Below are 21,341 nucleotides of genomic sequence, written 5' to 3'. Positions count from 1 at the left end.
TGACTTTAGAACCAGCACTCTTTTTTTTTAAGTTTATTTATTTATTTATTTATTTATTTATTTATTTATTTAGGTAATCTCTACACCCATCATGGGCCTCAAACTCACAACCCCAAGATTAAGAGTCAGACGCCCAACCGACTAAGGCACCCAGGCGCCCCTAGAACCAGCACTCTTAACCAACCACTAGGTCCACTGTGTCCCAAAGCAGTAGAGAGAGAATTAGTCTACTTCTATTATACAAATGTGTACTCACATGTCTATTTAAATTACATAGTTATACATATATAATAAAATGGGATACATTATATAAAAAGTATACTCTGTATAATATTATATATTTCATAAAAAAGTATGTTACATATAAATATACACAACTTTGTACATATAACTACACATATGTCTACATATATATTTATACATTACATATGTATGCATATTTTATTGGTACAAATAGACACTAACAATAAAATACTTAAACTATCAAAAAAGGAGGACAAATATTGATAATTATGCTTATCATTCTTATTCCTTGATACTCTTTTCTTAGTAATCTCATCAATTCTGTATTTATTTGATGTCTTTCTTCCTGCTAGATTATAAATACTTGAGGACAGTAATTATGTAATATTCATTTACATATTCCTGAATTACTTCATACAGTATTATGTGGGTTCTCAATACATTTAAATGAAAGAATGAAGGCTAAGAAACTATTTCAATGGAATAAAAAATATCTGCTCACTTAACATGCCAGTATTTTTTTCATGAACTTTCCAGGCTGGCCATTATCAACATAGATATGAAAGATTTCATCAATACCCAATAATTCTTTAACTCTTCCTATGTATAAAGAAAGGATTGTGGTAAAACATTGTTCTCCTCCCACAAGAGACTCTCAATCTACTTGGGAAAGAAGATCTAAATTATAAAATAATCTGTATGGTTTTGCCAGAGAGACAAATATATCCCTGATCTCTAGCCTCTATGGTGTATGGTCTTAGCCACATGCATGGAGTCCAGAAGACCAGGTAGAGCAATCCTCTGCTCCGGAGTTCACAGTAGGATGGGTGTTCAGGAGACTCCTGTGGTATCTTCCACTCATCCACCCCAGCCTGTCAATGAGCATGAGTCCTCTGGGACTACTCCAAAAAGAGGAACAGAGAGAGAGAGGGAGACACAGAAGCTGAGAGAGAGAGAGAGAGAGTAAGCATGAGCGGGGGAGGAACAGAGAGAGAGAGGGAGACACAGAAGCTGAAACAGGCTCCAGGTTCTGAGCCGTCAGCACAGAGCCCGACGTGGGGCTCAAACCCATGAACCATGAGATCATCACCTGAGCTGAAGTCGGAGCTTAACCGACTGAGCCACACAGGCACCCCTCCCATCCCCACTTTTGACTATTCACTGCAACCACCTGTCCCAGCCACAGACATAATCTCTTGGGCCTTAGAATCTGTTTGCTTCTTTCTACCAGAGCCCAGAGCTTTTCTTAGTTTTTATTGGATTTTTTTTTTTTAGTTATTTGATTCCAAAAAATGTCACTGTACATGAAGTATGAGGGCTCTTCAGATCTTTTAGGTCAAGTATCTACTGGACAGTCAGATCTCTTATATTGTCAAAATTGACACTCTCTTTGATGATCTCTTATGTTGTTTTGATAAAACCTGCTGTTCTCATCCACATAAGTCTCTGACTTCCTAACCTTGGTAAATTTATTCTGATAATTCATCTAATTTGCGTAGAGCCTATGTGCAGGGATGGGAGATGTTTGGATGGAAGAAAATACACTACAGTGGCAAAAAAAATACTAAACTTATATGGTCCATAAAAATTTATGTGTCCTTTAAAGGAGCTCTTGGTTCTAAGTGCAGTGTTCTAGAACACCTGAAGCATCTGGGACCTACGATAATATCATGAAAAGGCTTCTAAGGAGAGTTGCCAGATTTCCTCAGCAGCTGAAAGGGAAATATCATTTATTTGAACTGAAAGAGGCCTACTTTTACTCGGAGAAATGGGGGGCAGAGTAGGTAGATAACATAGGACGTTGAGGAACTAAACTTATATGGTCCATAAAAATTTATGTGTCCTTTAAAGGAGCTCTTGGTTCTAAGTGCAGTGTTCTAGAACACCTGAAGCATCTGGGACCTACGATAATATCATGAAAAGGCTTCTAAGGAGAGTTGCCAGATTTCCTCAGCAGCTGAAAGGGAAATATCATTTATTTGAACTGAAAGAGGCCTACTTTTACTCGGAGAAATGGGGGGCAGAGTAGGTAGATAACATAGGACGTTGAGGAACAAGATTCGATGATGGCATATAAAGACATTTAAATTCTGAAAACTACTTTTTATTTTTTGGTTCCCTTTGCAGTTAGGCTTCAGGAAATAACATAACCTAAAATGACCTCTTATGATAAACTCACAAGAAGCAATTGATCGTTATGTGGCCTTTACCTTCGTTATAACACAGTTAATGTCAAAAACCACCATTTTTAGTTTCTATTACACATTTTTCATGGAAAATTCTACCAGAAAAAGAAAGTTCTACCTTTGAAAAAAGAAAAGGAAAGGGAACAATATAGGTTCCAGACTTACATTTGTTCCATGGGTCTGTTTGTTGTTTCTTTTAACCAAGTATAGGGTGTAAGGTGTAGCTCTTGTCAGCAAAGTCTGAATTCCTCTGGTCCTCTCTACAAACTCCCACATAAAACTAGTAGCCTCATATGTCTATTTTTGAGCTCACAGGTTATAGAGGCAATGGGAGATCTAGGATTTTACCTGGCCACAGGATTAATATAAGCTAGTTTTGTTTTTTTTAAATATCTTTTCCATTAGAATGCAACCGCTTAAAGACAGGGATTGTATCTTGTCCACCTTTATATCCTCACACTCTGCGTGGCATGTGCTAGCTACTTACTAAATAGCTATTGAATAAGTAAAAAGTACAATCCAGCTAGAAGCATAGTCGCAGGAGTGTTATAACAAATATACAATATAAAATATACAATATAAAATTCCATTTTATTCTGTACTATTAAAACTGTATCCGAAGCATAGCATTCAGTTCTGGGTAGCACAGTTCAAGACCAGTGTTGACAAACTAAAATCAGTCCAGAACAGATCCTCCTTAATGGAGAGGTCTGGAGATGGGGCTTCTATCAGGAATAGTTGAAGGACTGGGGAAGTTTAACCTGGGAAAGAAGAGTAAAGGGAGACATGAAAACCATCTCCAGGTATTTAAAGGACAGTCATAGGGAAGAGGAACCTGGCTTATTTTATGTTGCTCTGCAGGAGACAACCTATCTTATAAAAAGAGATGTTAAGCTTTGGGGTTTTTGTACCTATACCTGTCTTACAGTAGAATGGGTGCCTTTTGATGTTGGTTGTAAAGATACGAGTGGGTGTTGTTGGATGGGAACTTTAATGGGTAAGAATCTAGATCTACTGTAAACTCACTTTTTAACTTTTCTATTGATTAGAGATTCTTATTTCCTATTGAATATATATTCCTACTTGAATATATATGCAAAGATATATATTAAGGCAAGTGTCAAACTTACAATGTATATATGTTTTTGTTTTTGTGTTTTTGTTTTTTTGTTTTTTGTTTATAGAATGGCTATACTCCTTTACATATTGCTGCCAAGAAGAATCAAATGCAGATCGCTTCCACACTCCTGAACTATGGAGCGGAGACTAACATTGTAACAAAGCAAGGAGTAACCCCACTCCATCTGGCCTCACAGGAGGGGCACACGGATATGGTCACCTTGCTTCTGGATAAGGGAGCCAATATTCACATGTCAACTAAGGTATTCTGTTTTTGCCTCTTGTTTTAGCCAAGAGTCTCTCAGATGAGTGTAAAGAGAAACCAATCAAAGATAACGTGTAACCAAAAAATGGGGGATATATTAAAAGGAAATAGAGATATCTTATAGAATTCAAGGACAGTAACAGTCGAGTCTTCCGATGAACAAGAAACCACAAGGAAGCAAGAAGCGGACTCTCTGCCTATATGGCTACATTTCTGAATCTTGACTTTTTCCTGTGAGTCAGTTTCATTTACCTGTTTCTGCAGATCTACTTTCTCTGCTTCTCTGTGTTTTGTGAGCAAAGTGATGACCCCATAGCTCCGAAGAGGTAACATCACTTCAGTTTAAGAAGTCAATCCAGATTGCCATAGTACCTGCCGGTCATAATCCCAAATTTCAGAGAGAGACAGTAAGAGTGAGGGATACAGAGAGAGGTGACAGTTCTCTGGGATCTGGCCCAAACAACTGCTTCTAAGCTGTTGGTCCATGGCCACTACCCAAGCCATTCTGGAGCCTGATTGAGCATCAGAGGCACCTGAGAGGTTGGGGGGTGGGGACAAGGAACTCGCTAGAAGTCTGTATAGCCAACTTCAGCCTAGCTTGAGTAGTTGTGGTGGTGGTGGCCAGGGAATTAGTGTTTTTAATAAAGAACTGCAGTCGTTTAAGCCTTTCTCCAGAAAATGGCTCCTGAGGACAAGCACATTAACTGTAATAGAGCAACAGTTAGGAAGAAGAGGAAAAGATATTCTTCAAATATGAAAATATTTGGACTTTACAAGTACATGTCTGTCTATACATCTCCCTCTTTCTCTCTATATATATATGTATAACTCAACCTACCTACCTGCCTGCATACCTACCTACCTATCTATTTAATGTATAGTAAAACATTATACTTACATATACTCCCCTGGAGCCAGCTGCTGAGAAACTAAAAGTTGAAGCCTATGTTTATAAGTCAGTTCATCATTTATATATTTATTTTTACTTTTTTAAAGTTTATTTATTTATTTGAGAGAGAGAGAACAAATTCCAAGCAGGTTCCGTGTTGACACAGCACAGAGCCTGATGCAGGGCTCTGAACCCACGAACTGTGAGATCATGACCTGAGCTGAAATCAAGAATCAGACATTTAACGGACTGAGCCACCCAGGTGCCCCAAGTTAGCTCATCATTTAGATCTCTTAATGCTTTACGTAAGACAAGTTATAGGTTTAGTGAAAATTAAGTTTCTTAGGATTTTTCACAAACGCACAAATACAGTGTTTTCTACATCTCACCGTTGAGCTAATTAATGCTTTTGGAGACTCAGTTGTAAATTGGTCTTAATAGCATTTATCAATACGTTATGTAGCATTATGTCCTTTAGAAATAACTATGAAAAAGACAGTTGTCTTGAATGCCTCTAGAGTCCGTTTCTGTGTCTTTATCACTCAGAAATGCTCCAGTAAATCCCTTACCCTTATACACTTCTCTGTTCTCTATCTAAAGTCCTCACAGATCCTTTTTTATAGTCAGAAATAATTATAGAGTTGGCTCTCCAAAAGATATTTATTTATATTTTAGCATGAATGAACATGATTAAGCCTTACATTCAATATATCAGCTGTCATTACAGTCTGGGGCATGGATTTCCTTGTGGTCATCTAAACCATGCCATTCAGGTGGTCATTTACCTACTGGGGATATTCTCACTATGAGACCAATGGTAGAATACTTCATTTAACATCAGTATATGAAGAGGGCAGAGAGTTTTTATTGTCCATTAAAAACAAATATGCATTTGAAAATAAACACAAGAAATCCATAAACAAATCAAGCAAAATTTTGAGTAGAATGAAATTCTAGGCATTTCATGAAACTGATCATGCAATGCTTCTGATACTGCTATTTTTAATTTGTAAAAATGGTGTACTCATATCTGGAATCAGTTAACTATGTACTCTCTGATAGTATTCCTCTAAACATATTACTTCCTTTGAGGGAGTTTTATCAGTCACAGTCAGTGAATATTTATGAATATTTTTGAGTTGCATACTTCACAGTGAAGAAATATTTTCAATTTTGAACCACAAACTAATTATGTTATCTTCATAACAGTGATTTCAATATTAGATTTGAGTGCTGTCCTAAATGAAGGTATGATGTATTTGTCACTAGAATAAAACTTTAGGGAATACGCTTATATATATCTTAATAATAATACAATATATAGAATCTATCTATAAAAATATAACCTTACCCTTTGGTTGGTATTATAATGAGCTAATGCAACTGCAGGTAAAAAGCAAAGCCAATAATACATTTTTCTAAAGCCTTTGAAACATGCATATATTCTTTTGCTATTCAAGACCAACTGCAATCAATAATTTCATACTCTCCAAATGATTACTTCTCAATAAGAACTAAAATATAGAAATTATATTACATTTCTTATCCAGTCACCATGTGATAATGAAAAAACAGTTGTAGAGTCCACTAGTGCATTTCAGGAAATAAGTTCCTCTTTTTGAAAAGAAGTCCTTCAACATCTTCTATTTTCTTGATTTATTAGAAAAGTTTTCATAATTTGATTTAGGTATGCAATTTTATCATAAAAAAGTGTAGAGGATTCTCATCTTGGCTGTTAGTTTGCAATCTTATATTGTAGAAAATCTATTCTGCAAATAGTATAGAAAACAGCAGATACATTTGACATGCCATTTAAAATATCTTTGAGATAGTTAATGATCATTTCCCTTCATAGTCACTTCAATGACATTTTAAAAGGCCAATTGTGTCCATAAAGAGAAATATTTTTATGTTTGCTGTTTTCATATGAAGAAACTCAAAATGAGGAAGAATCTTCTGTTTTGTCCTTATATTCATGTTGTTCATACTTTAGGACTGTATAGTATTTGTTTAGAAGGACGTTTTGGGGCACCTGGATGGCTCAGTCAGTTAAGCATCTGACTCTTGATTTCTGCTCAGGTCATGGTCTCATGGTTCATGAGTTCAAGCCCCGCATCGGGCTCTGTGCTGACAGTGGGGAGCCTGCTTAGGATTCTCTGTTTCCCTGGCTTTCTCTGCCCCTCCCCAACTCACCCTTTCTCTCTCTCTCTCAAAACAAACAAACTTTAAAAAAAAGTCCTCTTTTTTCAGTTTATTTATTTATTTTGAGAAAAACTTAAAAAAAAGTCCTTTTTTTTTTTCAAAGTTTATTTATTTTGAAAGAGAGAAAGAGCGAGAGTGGAAATGGAGGAGAAACAGAGAAAAAGGGAGAGACAGAGAATCCCAAGCAGGCTCCACACTGTCAGGGCAGAGCCCTACATGAGGTTTAAACTCCCCAAATGTGAAATCACAAAATTAAGAGTTGGATGCTTACCCAACTGGGCCACCAGGCACCCCAAGAAGTGAGCACATTTTAATGCAAAAGGTCTATCTTCCATCTCATCCTGATGGTTTATAGAACTCAAAGCTGAGCTCAGCCAAAACTATAAGGATTTCAAAGCCCCAGGCCTCAAATAAAAAAACTTCTCTCTAGTTGGAGAATGTTTTTCTCTCTGTACATTTATTTTTTTAATTTTGTTTTTTAAAGGTCAGAGGACTTGTCCATTTCTAGGAGTATTCCCTGGCTAGAGATCATGAATTTTCAAGAACATGGCTTAGCTGTCTCAACCTAACCTGACTGCAAATCCATGGTCAGGGGGGGCTGGTCGATTCTAATTGGATGTGAATTGGGAAAGTGGAGGTGGGGGTGGGAGTAGGGGTGGGCAGATGGATGGGGGCTGACAACTCAGAACATAAAGAAACTACCTCAGTATACAGCTGCAGGATGTACAGGAAGAGGATGCATATCCCAGGTATTTGAGCAATAGTAGGGGGAGAGAAACATGGAATGAATATACTGCTAACTAGCATACAGGGAAGAAACTTTTGTTCACTGATATATTCAAATACCTACAACACTTCATGGCATATGAAAGGTAGTCAGAAAATAACCATTAAATACACAAATGATTTAGGATTTAAAGGGATTCTTTTAATGTCAGTTTTGTTTGTTAGAAACTACTTGCACGTGTAGTGAGGCTGCCAGATTGTGGCATTGACTTAATAAACCAGTTTTTCCCTCTTCTTTCATCTTGTATTAATTCATAACTGTACTTTAATTGCATATACAAATAATCAAAATATTTACTTGATGTGTATATGCCAAACATTTTACATAAAGCTGGCCGATTTATGGTGCTGTATATAAATGATGGGGTCACGGGGTGCCTGGGTGGCTCAGTCGGTTGAGCGTCCGACTTCAGCTCAGGTCATGATCTCACAGTCTGTGGGTTCGAGTCCCGCGTCAGGCTCTGTGCTGACAGCTCGGAGCCTGGAGCCTGCTTCCGATTCTGGGTCTCCCTCTCTCTCTGCCCCTCTCCCTCTCATGCTCTGTCTCTCTCTGTCTCAGAAATAAACACAAAAAAAAATTTTTAAAAATAAATGATGGGATCACTTTTTATTTAGTATTTAGAGGAAACTCCAAGATTGTATACTATCCTTGGGTACTGGAGAAAACTGTTCTCAACTCATTTCCTGTAACCTTGTACACTTTTTACATTGAGATGATATTTTATTGATGAAAATACAGATTATTGCTACAGTTATAAAGTAGAAGTTGGTTGATTGACTATTTAAGGGAATAACTAATTTCAGCAGGTGGCACAGATGGATTTGAAATGAATGTTGGGGCGCCTGGGTGGCTCAGTCAGTTACGTGTCCGACTTCAGCTCAGGTCATGATCTCACGGTCCATGAGTTCCAGCCCCATGTCGGGCTCTGTGCTGACAGCTCAGAGCCTGGAGCCTGTTTCAGATTCTGTGTCTCCCTCTCTCTCTGACCCTCCCCCGTTCGTGCTGTGACCCTGTCTCAAAAATAAATAAATGTTAAAAAAAAATGAATGTTGTTTGGAAGCTTATTAGCTGAGTTATTTTAAGCACATTATAATATATAAATACATCATATATAATATAAATATTTAAGTACATTATAAGTACCCAAATGTAGAAAATGTAATTTGTTATTGAAAGTGTTGATTAACTTAGAGAATATGTCATAAATGGAAAGACATATTAACTTTGAGGGTTTGTCTTAGATATCAAAAGTTGCAGGTTCTGGGAGACCCTGTGAATTTTCTGGGATTTTTTAAATAGATATGACATTATAGATGATGAAATATATTTTCTTTTCCAAATATACCCATTTGCTTCCCTTCTCTCTCTAGAGTGGACTCACATCTTTACATCTTGCAGCCCAGGAAGATAAAGTGAATGTTGCTGACATTCTTACTAAGCATGGGGCTGACCAGGATGCTCACACAAAGGTAAAGCAAATCACCTTGAATAGTGTGACAGGTTCTGAACTGGATGACTCCCAGTAGCCCCCATTTAGGTCACCCAAGTCCAAGCCCCTCTCCTCAAAAGTCCATTTTGAATTAATTATGACTCACAAATCTATAACGGTTCTCCAGTTTTGCTGGAATCAAGTCTAAATGGAGATGGTGATATCAGGACCCTTTAAAACAGTGCTAGCTTAAGTCCACCCTCTCTCCCTTATTGCTTCCGCCAGTCAAGGTGACTTTGCTGTTTTCTTCCTGTGCTTACTTGCCTCCAAGCCCTTGGTCTTAAACTGGCTTTTCCTTCTCTATGCCATGAAACTTTTCAAGCCCACCTAAGCTACATTTTTCATGTATCTCTTCCACATCCGGCTATCAGACTCCATCTCTCATCTCTGTTTTCAGATTCAGTTATTTGTGTCTCTCTTGGGCCTTTGTCAGATGAAGTCACACACGTGTCTAATTCCCTTTGCTGAAGTTCCATGTGCTCTGGGATCTGCTTCAGTCCATATTTGTATCCACAGAAAGTGTCAATAATCTGCTAAGTAATACTTACACAGTGGAATAGAATTTCTACCCATCATACCATAGTTGAAATTCTACCTAATCCCTCTCTCCTTGAGTATTAACCATTAAGAGTACTTATTTATTTGTCTGTTTGTTTATTTATTTTAGCTTGGTTACACTCCTTTAATTGTGGCCTGTCACTATGGAAATGTGAAAATGGTCAACTTTCTTCTGAAGCAGGGTGCGAATGTCAACGCAAAAACCAAGGTAAAATATGTGTACTCATTTTTATTTTCTATAAGCAGAAAGCTTCTGCCTTGTGGACACTTCACTAGCTCACCATAGCTACAAATGTACTTTTTTCTTTTTAGTTCTTCTGAAGTGATTTTGAATAAGCAATATAGTTTTGTACAATTGTTTGAGGCTTTTCATTCTCATAACCTTTGACAGCCAGGTAGGTTAGCTTCAGAACTATTATTGTAGAGTTAAAGTAGCTCATATCCAGTTAACAATTTACCACAGAATACAATAAAAGCCTGTTAGAACACTTTGATATTCTGGCTGATTCTTCATGTTGTTTCAAGGCCTTGGTCTGCCTTCCTGTCACCCCCTCTTTCCACATGAAGAAATGTAGACATGAAGCCTAGACCCTGAGCCTTTCATTTTTTTTTAAATTTTTAAACTAATATTTATTAAATGCAAGCTGTGGTCACATATACATTATATATGACTTTATTTATATTAAATCATTTAATCCCTAAATAACCTCATAGTCAGATGCTAGTCCTATCTCCATTTTACACTGTGAATTTAAATACCTTATCGAAGATCACAGAGTATATATTGGAAGAATTGGAATTCATACTCAGACAGTCTGCCTCAGGGCCAAAGCTCTCAAGGCTATGGTATAATGATCTAACTTCTACATCGCTATAAGTCATTAATATCAACTAACTGTACCTAAAATTTTATCAGTCATCATTCAGTCTCCTACCTGACATTTATTCCATGCTATGAAATCCTTCTCTTGAGTTCTCTCACCTGGTCATCCTTTTCCTTGTTTTCGAGTCTCTATATTGTGATCTGAACTAAGTTGCCAGACGACCACTTCATAACTTCCCTACAACTAAACTAGCTTATCAGTGCTTCACTTTCTCACAACAGTATTTTCCTATACTACGTCCTGTGAATAGCAATAGTGCTTCCCTTTTAAATGTGCGTGTACAACATTTTTATTAGCAGTACATACCTCTAAATCTCTGTGTTTTTATTGGTGACGCATGATAAAAGGTTGGGTATGTTCTAACCACCTCTTCTTCACCCTTGAGGGAAGGACCTCACCCTCTAAATACAGAGGATATAACTGAACACAGGACATTCAATATCATGTACTCTTTAAATCCATTGTATTTCACTTAAAAAATGTTTATTACCCTGTGATACCTTTCACTTGTTTCTCCCAACTCCCCACCCCCTGCCTCTAGCAACCATTAATTTGTTCTCTGTATCTATGAGTTTGGATTTTGTTTTGTTTAGATTCCACACAGAAGTGAAGTCATATGGTGTTTTCTTTCTCTTATTTCACTTAGAATGTTGCCCTCCAGGTCCATCCATGTTGTCGCACATGACAAGATTTCATTCATTTTTATGGCTGAATGATTTACATTGTGTGTGTGTGTGTGCGATTGTATTTATTTGTTCATTCATCCATTGATGAGCACTTAGTTTGCTGCATATCTTAGCTATTATAAATAATGTTGCAATGAACACGGGGGTGCAGATATCTTTTTGAGTTCATGTTTTAGTTTTCTTATAAATACCCAGAAGTGGAATTTCTGAACCATATGGTAGTCCTATTTTTAATTTTTTGAGGAACCTCCATACTGTTTTCCATAGTGGTTGCATCAGTTTACATCCCCACCAATCCCACCAACTCTGTCACATTTGGACTATCACGTGGTAATGCTTAGTACGGCAATGGTGTGTAAGGCCTGGGTTGCAAGTTCTCAAGGATAATGCAGAGCTGACCTGAGCCCAGATGTTTTTTCTAGTGGCAACTGAAAGGTCCTACTCAGCAAAACAAGGTTGGAGCATGACACCATACTTCCAGGCACTCAAATTGTTTCAAGGGAAAGAGAAGTGAATAATATAGCTACTGCTACGATGCCTAATGTAACTTGCAGCTCCAGGTTCTTTGGTCCAAAGAAATATGTAATTACATGTTTGTTCATTTAAGTTTATATATCAGAAATTCTTTATTGCAGCTATGTGAGTGGGCTTGACTAAATTAGTGTGAGCGCATTCAAGAGTTTTCAAAGTCATCGTTCAAAGATGCTAATAATTAGAAACGTAAGTTTTGGAAGTTAGTCTTTTTATATCCTCTTAGAAGCAGAAGCACAATCATGTCTGTACATAAGCATATTTACAAATGAAAAATAGTTGTTTTGAAAATCATAACTACTACTATTGATATTTAAGATTCAAAACTTCTCATGTGACTCTGGGAGGAACAGCTGCTGCCTAGATTCTGAGCAGTTCTGGACTTTTCATGAAATTGTACTTAGATATCATGTAAAAGGTCGAAGATGAATTCTTGGGTATTAGCACCCAACCCCATTTCTGCTGAGTCAGATCACACTTAAGCGTACAGGAAAGACATTTTTTTTAATGTTTATTCATTTTTGAGAGAGAGAGAGCATGAGTGCAGGAGGAGCAGGGAGAGACGGGGACAGAAGCTCCAAAGTCGGCTCTGCAGACAGCAGCAAGCCCGATGCTCAAACTAAAGATGAGCTGAAGTCGGACACTCAACCAACTGAGCCACCCAGGTGCCCCCAGGACAGACATTCTTATTGGAATCCAGGTCTTCTGAGAGGAATAATGGTAGCTCTGCAATGAGACCTTGGTGGAACTTGAAAACAGTTACTGTAGACTTTTGTTAAGTGTGTCAATGTTGAAATAATATTTACAAGCCAGACATATTGTCTAGATAACGTCATTTACCCGCTTGGGGTTTGATATACAGTCACATAGACATTTGGTTGAGAGAAAAATCTCATTTAAAATTTTCAAGTTTTTAAAAATTGAACTGTGTAGATTTGACTTGCTTCTGGAAGAAAATATTTCTTTTAATATGTCTTCAGAGGAGTGGACAGATACATAAATCAAAAGATGTTCTTTTAATAAACACTTCAGAATTTTTTTCACATCAAATGGCATTTTTGGAAAAGGATTTATGTTTTCTGCCTCACATCTCATGTAACTATGGTTACTAAAAATTTGTTTTGTTGCTGTGAAAATGTAAACATATGTACTGCCTTTCCCCTCAAACATTCATGATTTGGTATAAGAACTTAGAAAAGTGAACTTGTTTTATGGGACTATTAGTTGCTTAAAATTAAAATGAAACGCTATAACATCAGCTTGAGGTAACCCAGATTTGGTTAATTATATGATCAATTTGCGAAAAGGGTTTAGAACTTCAGCATGTAAAAGAAAATTTTCTTTGTGAAATATAATGCAAAGATCATAGAATTCTTCAATGAGAAAGAAAAAAAATACCAAAATAATGTTTCTTAGCATATATAACTTTAGATAAATCAAAGTTACACAGACAGCACATCTGATCCTTCACCAGACTTGAAATCTTGGCCATTCCCATTTTGCAAATGAGAAAATGAAGGGTTAGAGGGGTTTGGGGATATGCTAAAAGTTGGCAGAACTGGGTCAAGAGCTCCTAGCAGAATGGGCCTAAGACCATGGGTAAGCTGCAACCAAATGTTCATGTAAAAGTTTTTGAGTTCCTCCAGACTTCCCTAGCAAATATACTCATGCACCAGAGGCTTCAGGTAAAGGTTAAATTAAGTCAGGCCCGGGAGACATTTTCCTGGCTATGATGTCCATTGACAAATTGAAAAATGTGAGCTCTTGGGGGCAAGAATGTTACTCTGACATTATTGATTTATGGAAGCACAGTGTCTCTTATTTAGCACATAACATGTGGTTAGTAAATGCTTGTTGAACTTGGTTGATGCTGAAGAGGTGAACTAAATTTGGTTGGTGGAACATTTGTAAACACAATGGAAAGGAAGAATTTTCGGGAAAAAAAATATCACTACTTTATGCTTCTCAGATGTCCATGAATTACTTTATTTGAGAGCAGAGTCCCTGTAATCGGTTTATATTTCCAGGTTGCCTGGGGTGATTCCATTGCAGGGATGAATACCAAACATGGCAGGGCTGATGATGTTCTAGACTGAAAGACTCTCAGACTGATAGACTCACACACATGTGGGGACATCCCCATGGACAAAAGAGCCACAGCAAAAGCATAGAAGGAATCATGTGGCCCCTTGTGCATACAGACACTTCATGTAGATAGGAGTAGTATTGGTCACGAGGCAGCAGTGACACTAGATAAAAGGATATATATTCCTACAAGTTCATGGTATGAATGGACTACTCAGAACTTAGAACCCAGACAATGGGGTCTCAAATATATAGATGAAATTTTATCAGGATGAGGCAGGGAGATAATAAAAAAGTAGTCTGATAGCCATTGGCCATTGTGATCTATACAGGTTCTGAACCTAGAATGATCACAAAGAAATGATTTAACTGTTGTTTTCCATTTAATCACCTCTGACACAGGAAGAAAAATATTCATTTATGCAATCATCTATTCACTCAGTCACTCATTATTTATGGGACACCAACTATGTACCAAGCACCTTCATTTTTAGGATGATAACAAAGATTAAAAGACAAATATAAGGTCTGGTATCCGGCACAAAGTGAATGTTCAATGAATAATAGATAGTAATGCTTTGTTGTGCCTCCAAGGATTTGGCGCCCTTTGTTTAATTAACATGAATATGCAACCAACCTGTGTCCTATCTGCCACCCACTGGAGTTCTGAGCAAGACTGGCTTCCCACTAACCTCACCAGCAGCTCCTCACAAATCATGGATTACAGAGCTTTCAGCTATGAGGAAGTTCAGACTAGGATGTTAAAAAGAACCTAATTCTTAAAGTCATTTTTTGTTGAAAGTGGGCCACTCAGCTGTCAACGAAATGTTCCATTCTCTAAGTGTGCTCTTCTTGGACCAAAGCTGCTCTCTGAAAGGAATGGAAGATTTCGATTTCCTTTCGTTGGTTTAGAAGGCCCTAACGCTGGCCCAAAGATTATTAGAAAAGCCCTAACAAACAAGCAGTGGCTTGTGAAAATATCCTGTGCATCTTTCCGTTAAAAAGATTTTGAGATTTTACTCTTTCTTTTTCCCCGGGGAAGAAATCATTGTGATAATGCCCTTCTGTCATTAGAAATCTCTCAGCATACCCATTTTTAATGCTAATTAGTTAACATATAATAATAGCTATAATTTGGAGTTTGTTAGTCTATTTCATCAGCTAGTCTTTTCTCTTCGTTTAGCAGACCATAAGGTGAGAGGGAGTATTTGCTGGTGAGAAATGGGGTGGTGGTGATACTGCGCTCCAAATAAAAGGCATCCTTGATGGATTTGCTGTAAATAAGACTAAGAGATTCAAAATGAAGGCTAACCTAGTTTTCCTTCTCCCGCTGCAAATCTATGGTCGGGCCGTCGTCGCCACCGTCACCCACAGAACGGCTACACGCCTTTGCACCAGGCCGCCCAGCAGGGCCACACGCACATCATCAACGTCCTGCTGCAGCACGGGGCCAAGCCCAACGCCACGACCGCGGTAAGGCAGGCGCCGGCTGCCCCTCACCACGCTGCTGCTTCCTCCTCCTCTGCCGCCCTGGCGGCCCCTTGTCTGAGCTGAGTTCAGACACATCCCCCTTCGATAAACCCCCGCACTCTGGAAAGCCCGGGATTTCTGGAAAGCCTTTCCAGAAATCAGCGTGACTTCTCCGGTAGTGCTTCCCGGGGAGGGAGAGCCGTGGGCCCGACTCGGGCCGTCTCTCTCTCTCTCGGGGGAGTGGGGCCCTGCGTCTAGGCTGCTGGAACGTGCTCTGCTTACAGCTGGCGCTCAGATGTGAGCGCGAGTCCGCCCCTCCCGCCCGGCCTTCTTAAGGGAGCACAGTTTGCGAGGCTGCTGGCTTAGACAAAGCTCTTCGGGATGTGGAGCCATTGAAATGTAAACTAAGCGGTGCAATTAAACAAACCGGGATCCCCAGTGGCCTGGGCTGGAGCCTGAGTTGCTGGCTCGCGCTCTTATGCTGCACCGTGAGCTCTGTGCACAGCTGTAGCTAAATACGTTACTGAGTTCCCTGTGGTAACATCTTACCTGCAGCAGATGGCCTGACCTCTGATGAGGAGTAAGAATATTTGATACTTGCTAATAATTTTTGGAGGCATCACTCTCCGATCAAGAGGTACTTTCCTAAACACAGTGCAATATCTGTTGGGATGGTTGACAACCTTAGGGTTAAAGCGTCAAGTGCTTCTTATTAGAAGAGCAGGCAGATGCAGCTTGTTGTGTTACCATGGTGACCTGGGCTATAGTCTAAAGAAGTTACAAAGAGATTCAGCTGTAATGGTAAAAACTAGTGATTTTCCTAAGCTGTGCCTTGTTTTGGAAGGAAATGCTGGCTCATGCGGAGCAGCCGGTGAGCTCATTGGCTCACGGCGCAGTCCTCCCTCTCAGTTCTCACTCTTTCTCTCTTTCACTGTCTCCAGAATGGCAACACTGCCTTGGCGATTGCTAAGCGTCTGGGCTACATCTCCGTGGTCGACACCCTGAAGGTTGTAACGGAGGAGGTCACCACCACCACCACGGTGAGTAAAAGGAACTGATGGGCTTTGGCTCCATTGTGTTGGTTTTCAAGCCACACACTTTTCATGTATAAAACGCGTTGAGCTTTTGGTTTTTGAACTTCTTTTGGTGACTATATTGTAGAACATAGAAGTATGCAGATGTAATAAATACATTTACACAATGGATACAGGGGTTTTAGCTTCCTCTAGTTAACATCAACCCATATAAAATGTAAACATAATTTTATTATATTTAGTTCTCCCCCCCCACCCCCCACCCCCACCCCCACCGCCCCGGACTGACTTCTTTGTCGTTTCGCTGCTCTGCCATTTCACTGTAGTTGGGTGTGACACCTACTGCGGGCACAGTTGTAGGACACTCCACAGCAAACTTCTGATCTTAGCCATGAGGTCACTCCAGCCTCTGGAAAGACCCTCAACCTCCAGATGCTGGGCTCATGACTAGATCAAATGCATTCCCGTGAGAACAGTTCATCCTCACTTTCTTATTTCTGATTATTCCTTTACTGAAAATGAAAATTGATTGTACTTAGTAGGTAAACTATATCTGTATCATGACAGAGTATATATATGCTTAATTTTTTTTTATTGCTTTGAATATGATTGCTGATTCTTTAGGAGAAGCGGTGATAATCACTGCCATTTGCCAGGAAACTCTAGGAGAGTGAAGGCTATGGTAATAGTGAGTTGTAAGGCTCTCTTACTATTCAGTTGGAGCAAAGCTTAAAGGAGGCCTCGGAAGAGGGAGCCTCACAGCCGAAAGTGGAAGTGCTATTCTCTTTGAACTTCGTAACGTTTTTTTCTTAAACATGAACTCTAAGAACAACAGCTCTTTAATTTCTCTTTTTAAAATAGAAAAATAGAGCGACAGTAGAACATTAGATGTTCTTTAGAGACAATAAGATCATAAATCAACACAAAAAAAGTCTGGATGGGGTTCTAGTAAATGTCTTAAGCGAGCAACGATGCATATAGTTTTAGAACACTTGTTTATTTTGATAGATATGTGGAAAAAGAAAGGAATTTTATTCTTCAGACTGACACCAAGCCCCTGTCAACGTTGAGGTAGATGGAGTACAGTTGGTTTGATGCGAAATTTTAAATAGAGTGGAGTATGATTTATTAATGAACTGCAAGACACAGCCTGAATTTAGATGGGAGAGAATAGTACTGCTTGTTTACTCAAGCAGAATCTTAAAACCTTCAGCTAGTGCACCACAATATTTTGTTTAAAGATTTAAGGTATAGCTTCAATAAATTATATAGGAGAAAAAACAAGTCTTGTCACTGCCTGTCACTATACTTCTCAATTGTTATGTGTGGCTGAATCTTAATGGCTTTTTCTTACTAGATGATTACTAGAAGAGGAAAATCTTCATATTAGGAACCTATAATATGTGTCTTTATTTGGAAACTTTGAAACAATGTATAAATCACAGATAAGTAAAGGCTTTAGTGGCAAGATTTAGTGGCTAAGCACATCAATTCTTAGAAGTCATGTTTTCTGTCAACTTTATTAGCTTTTTCATGCTCTGGTTATCACGTACATACATTTTTATCAAGTGACCACTAGATGGCAAGCTTGCTTTTTTTTTTTCCCTATTTGATCTGCTTTTCCATTCATTTCTTTAAGTAACTCATTTTTTCAATATTTATTAGATAAAAAATATGCCCTGGGGTCTGTGCTGAGTACTGAAGAGTCATTAGTGGTGAAAACATTACCACCACCAACCCCCTCCCCTCCTCTCCCCTCCCCAACCAGCAGCTTACAGTTTAATGGGAGTGGAGAATGAGGCATGTTTTGTAAGAGTATAAATTCTTCCTTAACATCAACAGAACTATGGGACTTACATGTCTGGTTTCAAAGGGATTCTAGGCTCATAAATATTACTTAGAGTGAATTATTTTAACTGTATAGTTCTATATTTGAAAACAGGAGCAATTAGCTTGCTAAATGCTATCACTAAACAAGTTCAGATACCTTTCAGAAATTAGACATGTGGTTGTATCTCTACCACATGTAGCTCTAGTGGAATACGAAAACTACTCTTAGAGCTGTGAGCTTTTTATCTTTTCTGGTAACTATGATTCTTTACATTGCCTAGGTGAACATTTCCTCAATAACAACCACTATACTTAGAAATCAAGTTTCTAGGTAAAAAGCCAACAAACAAATGTAAAACATGATAGCATGTTTGTTTTTAGTTGGGATGAGAAGTCATTGCCTACATTAACTAAACAAGTACCCCCTTTATCTAAATGGCTAATTTTATTGGTAACATGTTTTGATCCTGCCCTATTTTTGCTTTCTGCCTCTCAGTATTGAATTCTTCTCTTAGAATTGTGAGTTTTATTGTTTCGCGAAATGGAATTTGGGATTAAGGATTGAAGATACGAACTTATTCCTGTTTATTATGTGGGCCTTCTTACTTTGCACTTCCTCTCTTTAGGAAGAGATTTTCATTCATACTTTTTTCACATATTGTTATGTGAAGCATATTATCACATGTTAACATAATTTTAATTATATTAAAAATTAATATTTAGCGATTACAGATATGGCAGGCATTGAGGGTAGATCTAGGATTCAAATTTAGGTTGTCAAATTCTGAAGACCATGTTCTTAATCACTCTGACATAACTGATCTTGACTTTACTAAAAGTAGCTTAACATGAATTTTGTGAAAGAAGTATTTTAATCTAGGGGTGCCTGGGTGGCTCAGTCAGTGAAGCATCCAACTTCAGTTCAGGTCATGATCTCGCGGTTTGTGAGTTCGAGCCTCGTGTCGGGCTCTGTGCTGACAGCTTGGAGCCTGGAGCCTCCTTTCGGATTTTGTGTCTCCCTCTCTGTCTGACCTTCCCCGGCTCACGCTCTGTCTCTCACTCCTTCAAAAATAAACAAACATTAAAATTTTCTTTTAAAAGAAGTGTTTTCACCTTATTTTCTATTAAAAACAACCCACTTAAATAGTGTTCTTTGTTGATTTTCCTGGAGGTATCATATTCAATGTTATTTTCTAAAGTCTGCAGATTCACTAAGGACAATTTGGAACTACTCACTGGTGAATAGGCAAATAGCAGAGACCATTTAATAATTATGTAAAATTAATAAAATTAAATTTAATGTTACCACCATTTAAGTGTAACAGTTGAATTACAGCTACACAACAAATGTACAAATTTCACATAAGTAGATTCATACGATGTGCCATTTGAGCAGCCATGTGAGTTCTCTTCCATGAAAGAAAGTTTCCCATGCTAATCCTCCTTCCAGAGTTCTTTCCCCCAAAGTATGAATAAAGTCATTGTGTAGAGAGAAGAGTAAGGCGGCAGTCTGTAAGGGAGAAGCCACTGCTTCAGAAATTTCTGAGACATTCTGGAGTTGTGGTTTGTTTCCTTAACCTTTGCTTTTCTAACTTCACTTTGTAAGACCCAGTGGGGGATATGAGGCAGTTTAGCATTCTCCCAGGATTACAATCATTGTATGTTTGCCAGAATGGACATCCAAGTGTGGGGGACACATTTCTGGCATCAGAAGCTGACAAGCTCAATTACCTAAAGCAGTTTGGAAGACTGAGCTATGACTCATCCCTCTACTTATGATCAGCTGTCATTGATTATTTGTGTTATTTACATAATTTCAGAAATGATCATGTTTTAAGTTGCATATGATCACTGTTGTGTAGACTAAAAATTACTGATTCAGCTACTAAAATAACAATGACATCATAAATTACTGAATAAGCTACTAAAATAAAAATGACATTATATTTACATTAGCATTTAAACATTGGGGAAATTTTTGACAAGAAATTAAGGAAATGTAAATATGCGGTGTCCTAAATCTTATCTAATGCTGTAAGTCATTTCAAACAGGAATCATAACAACAGCAATGCAATAAATCCATTTGAAGTTATCTGACACCTTTTGAGGTGGAGTCAAGATCTTTTTTTGAATACAGGTCCATTGACTAGAAGAAGGCTAAATGATCATTCTTGCGCAAAAAAACATTATGACATACTATGTTTTATTTGTGTATATATCCTATATCTATATCTTGATAGTATGTCTTGATAGTATCTATATCTTGATAACTATATCTTGATCTAAATACTATCAAGTATATTATCTTAAAGCAACGTATATTATCTTAAAGCTTAAACATTATCAAGTATATTATCTTAAAGCAATGTATACTTAAAGCAAAGTATATTATCATAAAGCAACACTATGCTGAGTGCAGAACCTTTTTAAACTTTTGACATACTTTTTTTTTTCTTTCTAATCTTCTGTATAATTGTTTCAGCCACACCTGAGTAGCACTTATTTTTGGTGACTCACCTATGTTGAGATTTCCAAACCATTTTCATTAGTTTTTATAGAAAAATATTATTTACATACTATTTAAATTATTACAGACATTCTGTTAACATGTACAATTGGTATAAATAGGTTTGGGAACAAAACCAAATTTAGCCCGTAGCTCCACTGATGGGAGCCATTGTGTGTGGGCATTAGAAGGTGGCATACTAGCCAAGACCACTCATCGTGCTGTGGTGACTTGGTGAGTATGTGATACAAAGGAAATGGTTGACAAGGGATGTGGGCTAAGTAGAGGTCAGTGAAACACACTTTCTTTTGCTTAAAAGAAACCAGATATTATCTATTATTCACAAAACAGCACGTTAAGGACGCCTGTTTTATTTTTTACATCTTTCCCACATCATAGTGCATATTAAAAACTCATTGTTAAGCCTTCCATCTATCATATCCTGTTTATATTGCCATGTTATCTCTTTTAATTACATAGGATTAAATTTGTGCCTTGTGCACCATTTTAACTTTGGAGTGGTTTCTAATCTTGACTACAGAAACTTAGATTCTATAGCAGGAGGAGAAGCCCGTG

At 37.9% G+C, this 21,341-nt stretch overlaps 1 protein-coding gene across 50 annotated transcripts in view; it reads left to right on the top strand.

Moving 5' to 3' along the window:
• Window positions 1-21,341, top strand: part of ANK2 (ankyrin 2) — a 674,296-nt gene that overhangs the window by 572,289 nt on the left and 80,666 nt on the right. For all 50 annotated transcript variants that reach the window (XM_053217027.1, XM_053217030.1, XM_053217029.1 and 47 more), the window contains 5 exons: window positions 3,614-3,811; window positions 9,062-9,160; window positions 9,848-9,946; window positions 15,299-15,397; window positions 16,336-16,434. In XM_053217027.1, coding sequence (XP_053073002.1) covers window positions 3,614-3,811; window positions 9,062-9,160; window positions 9,848-9,946; window positions 15,299-15,397; window positions 16,336-16,434 — 594 coding nt within the window. The remainder of the gene's footprint in view (window positions 1-3,613; window positions 3,812-9,061; window positions 9,161-9,847; window positions 9,947-15,298; window positions 15,398-16,335; window positions 16,435-21,341) is intronic.

The sequence above is a fragment of the Acinonyx jubatus genome, chromosome B1 (genome assembly GCF_027475565.1).
Source record: "Acinonyx jubatus isolate Ajub_Pintada_27869175 chromosome B1, VMU_Ajub_asm_v1.0, whole genome shotgun sequence".
NCBI classification, from domain to species: domain Eukaryota; kingdom Metazoa; phylum Chordata; class Mammalia; order Carnivora; family Felidae; genus Acinonyx; species Acinonyx jubatus.
Note: the sequence above shows the minus strand (reverse complement) of the source record. Positions and strands in the feature narration are given on the sequence as shown.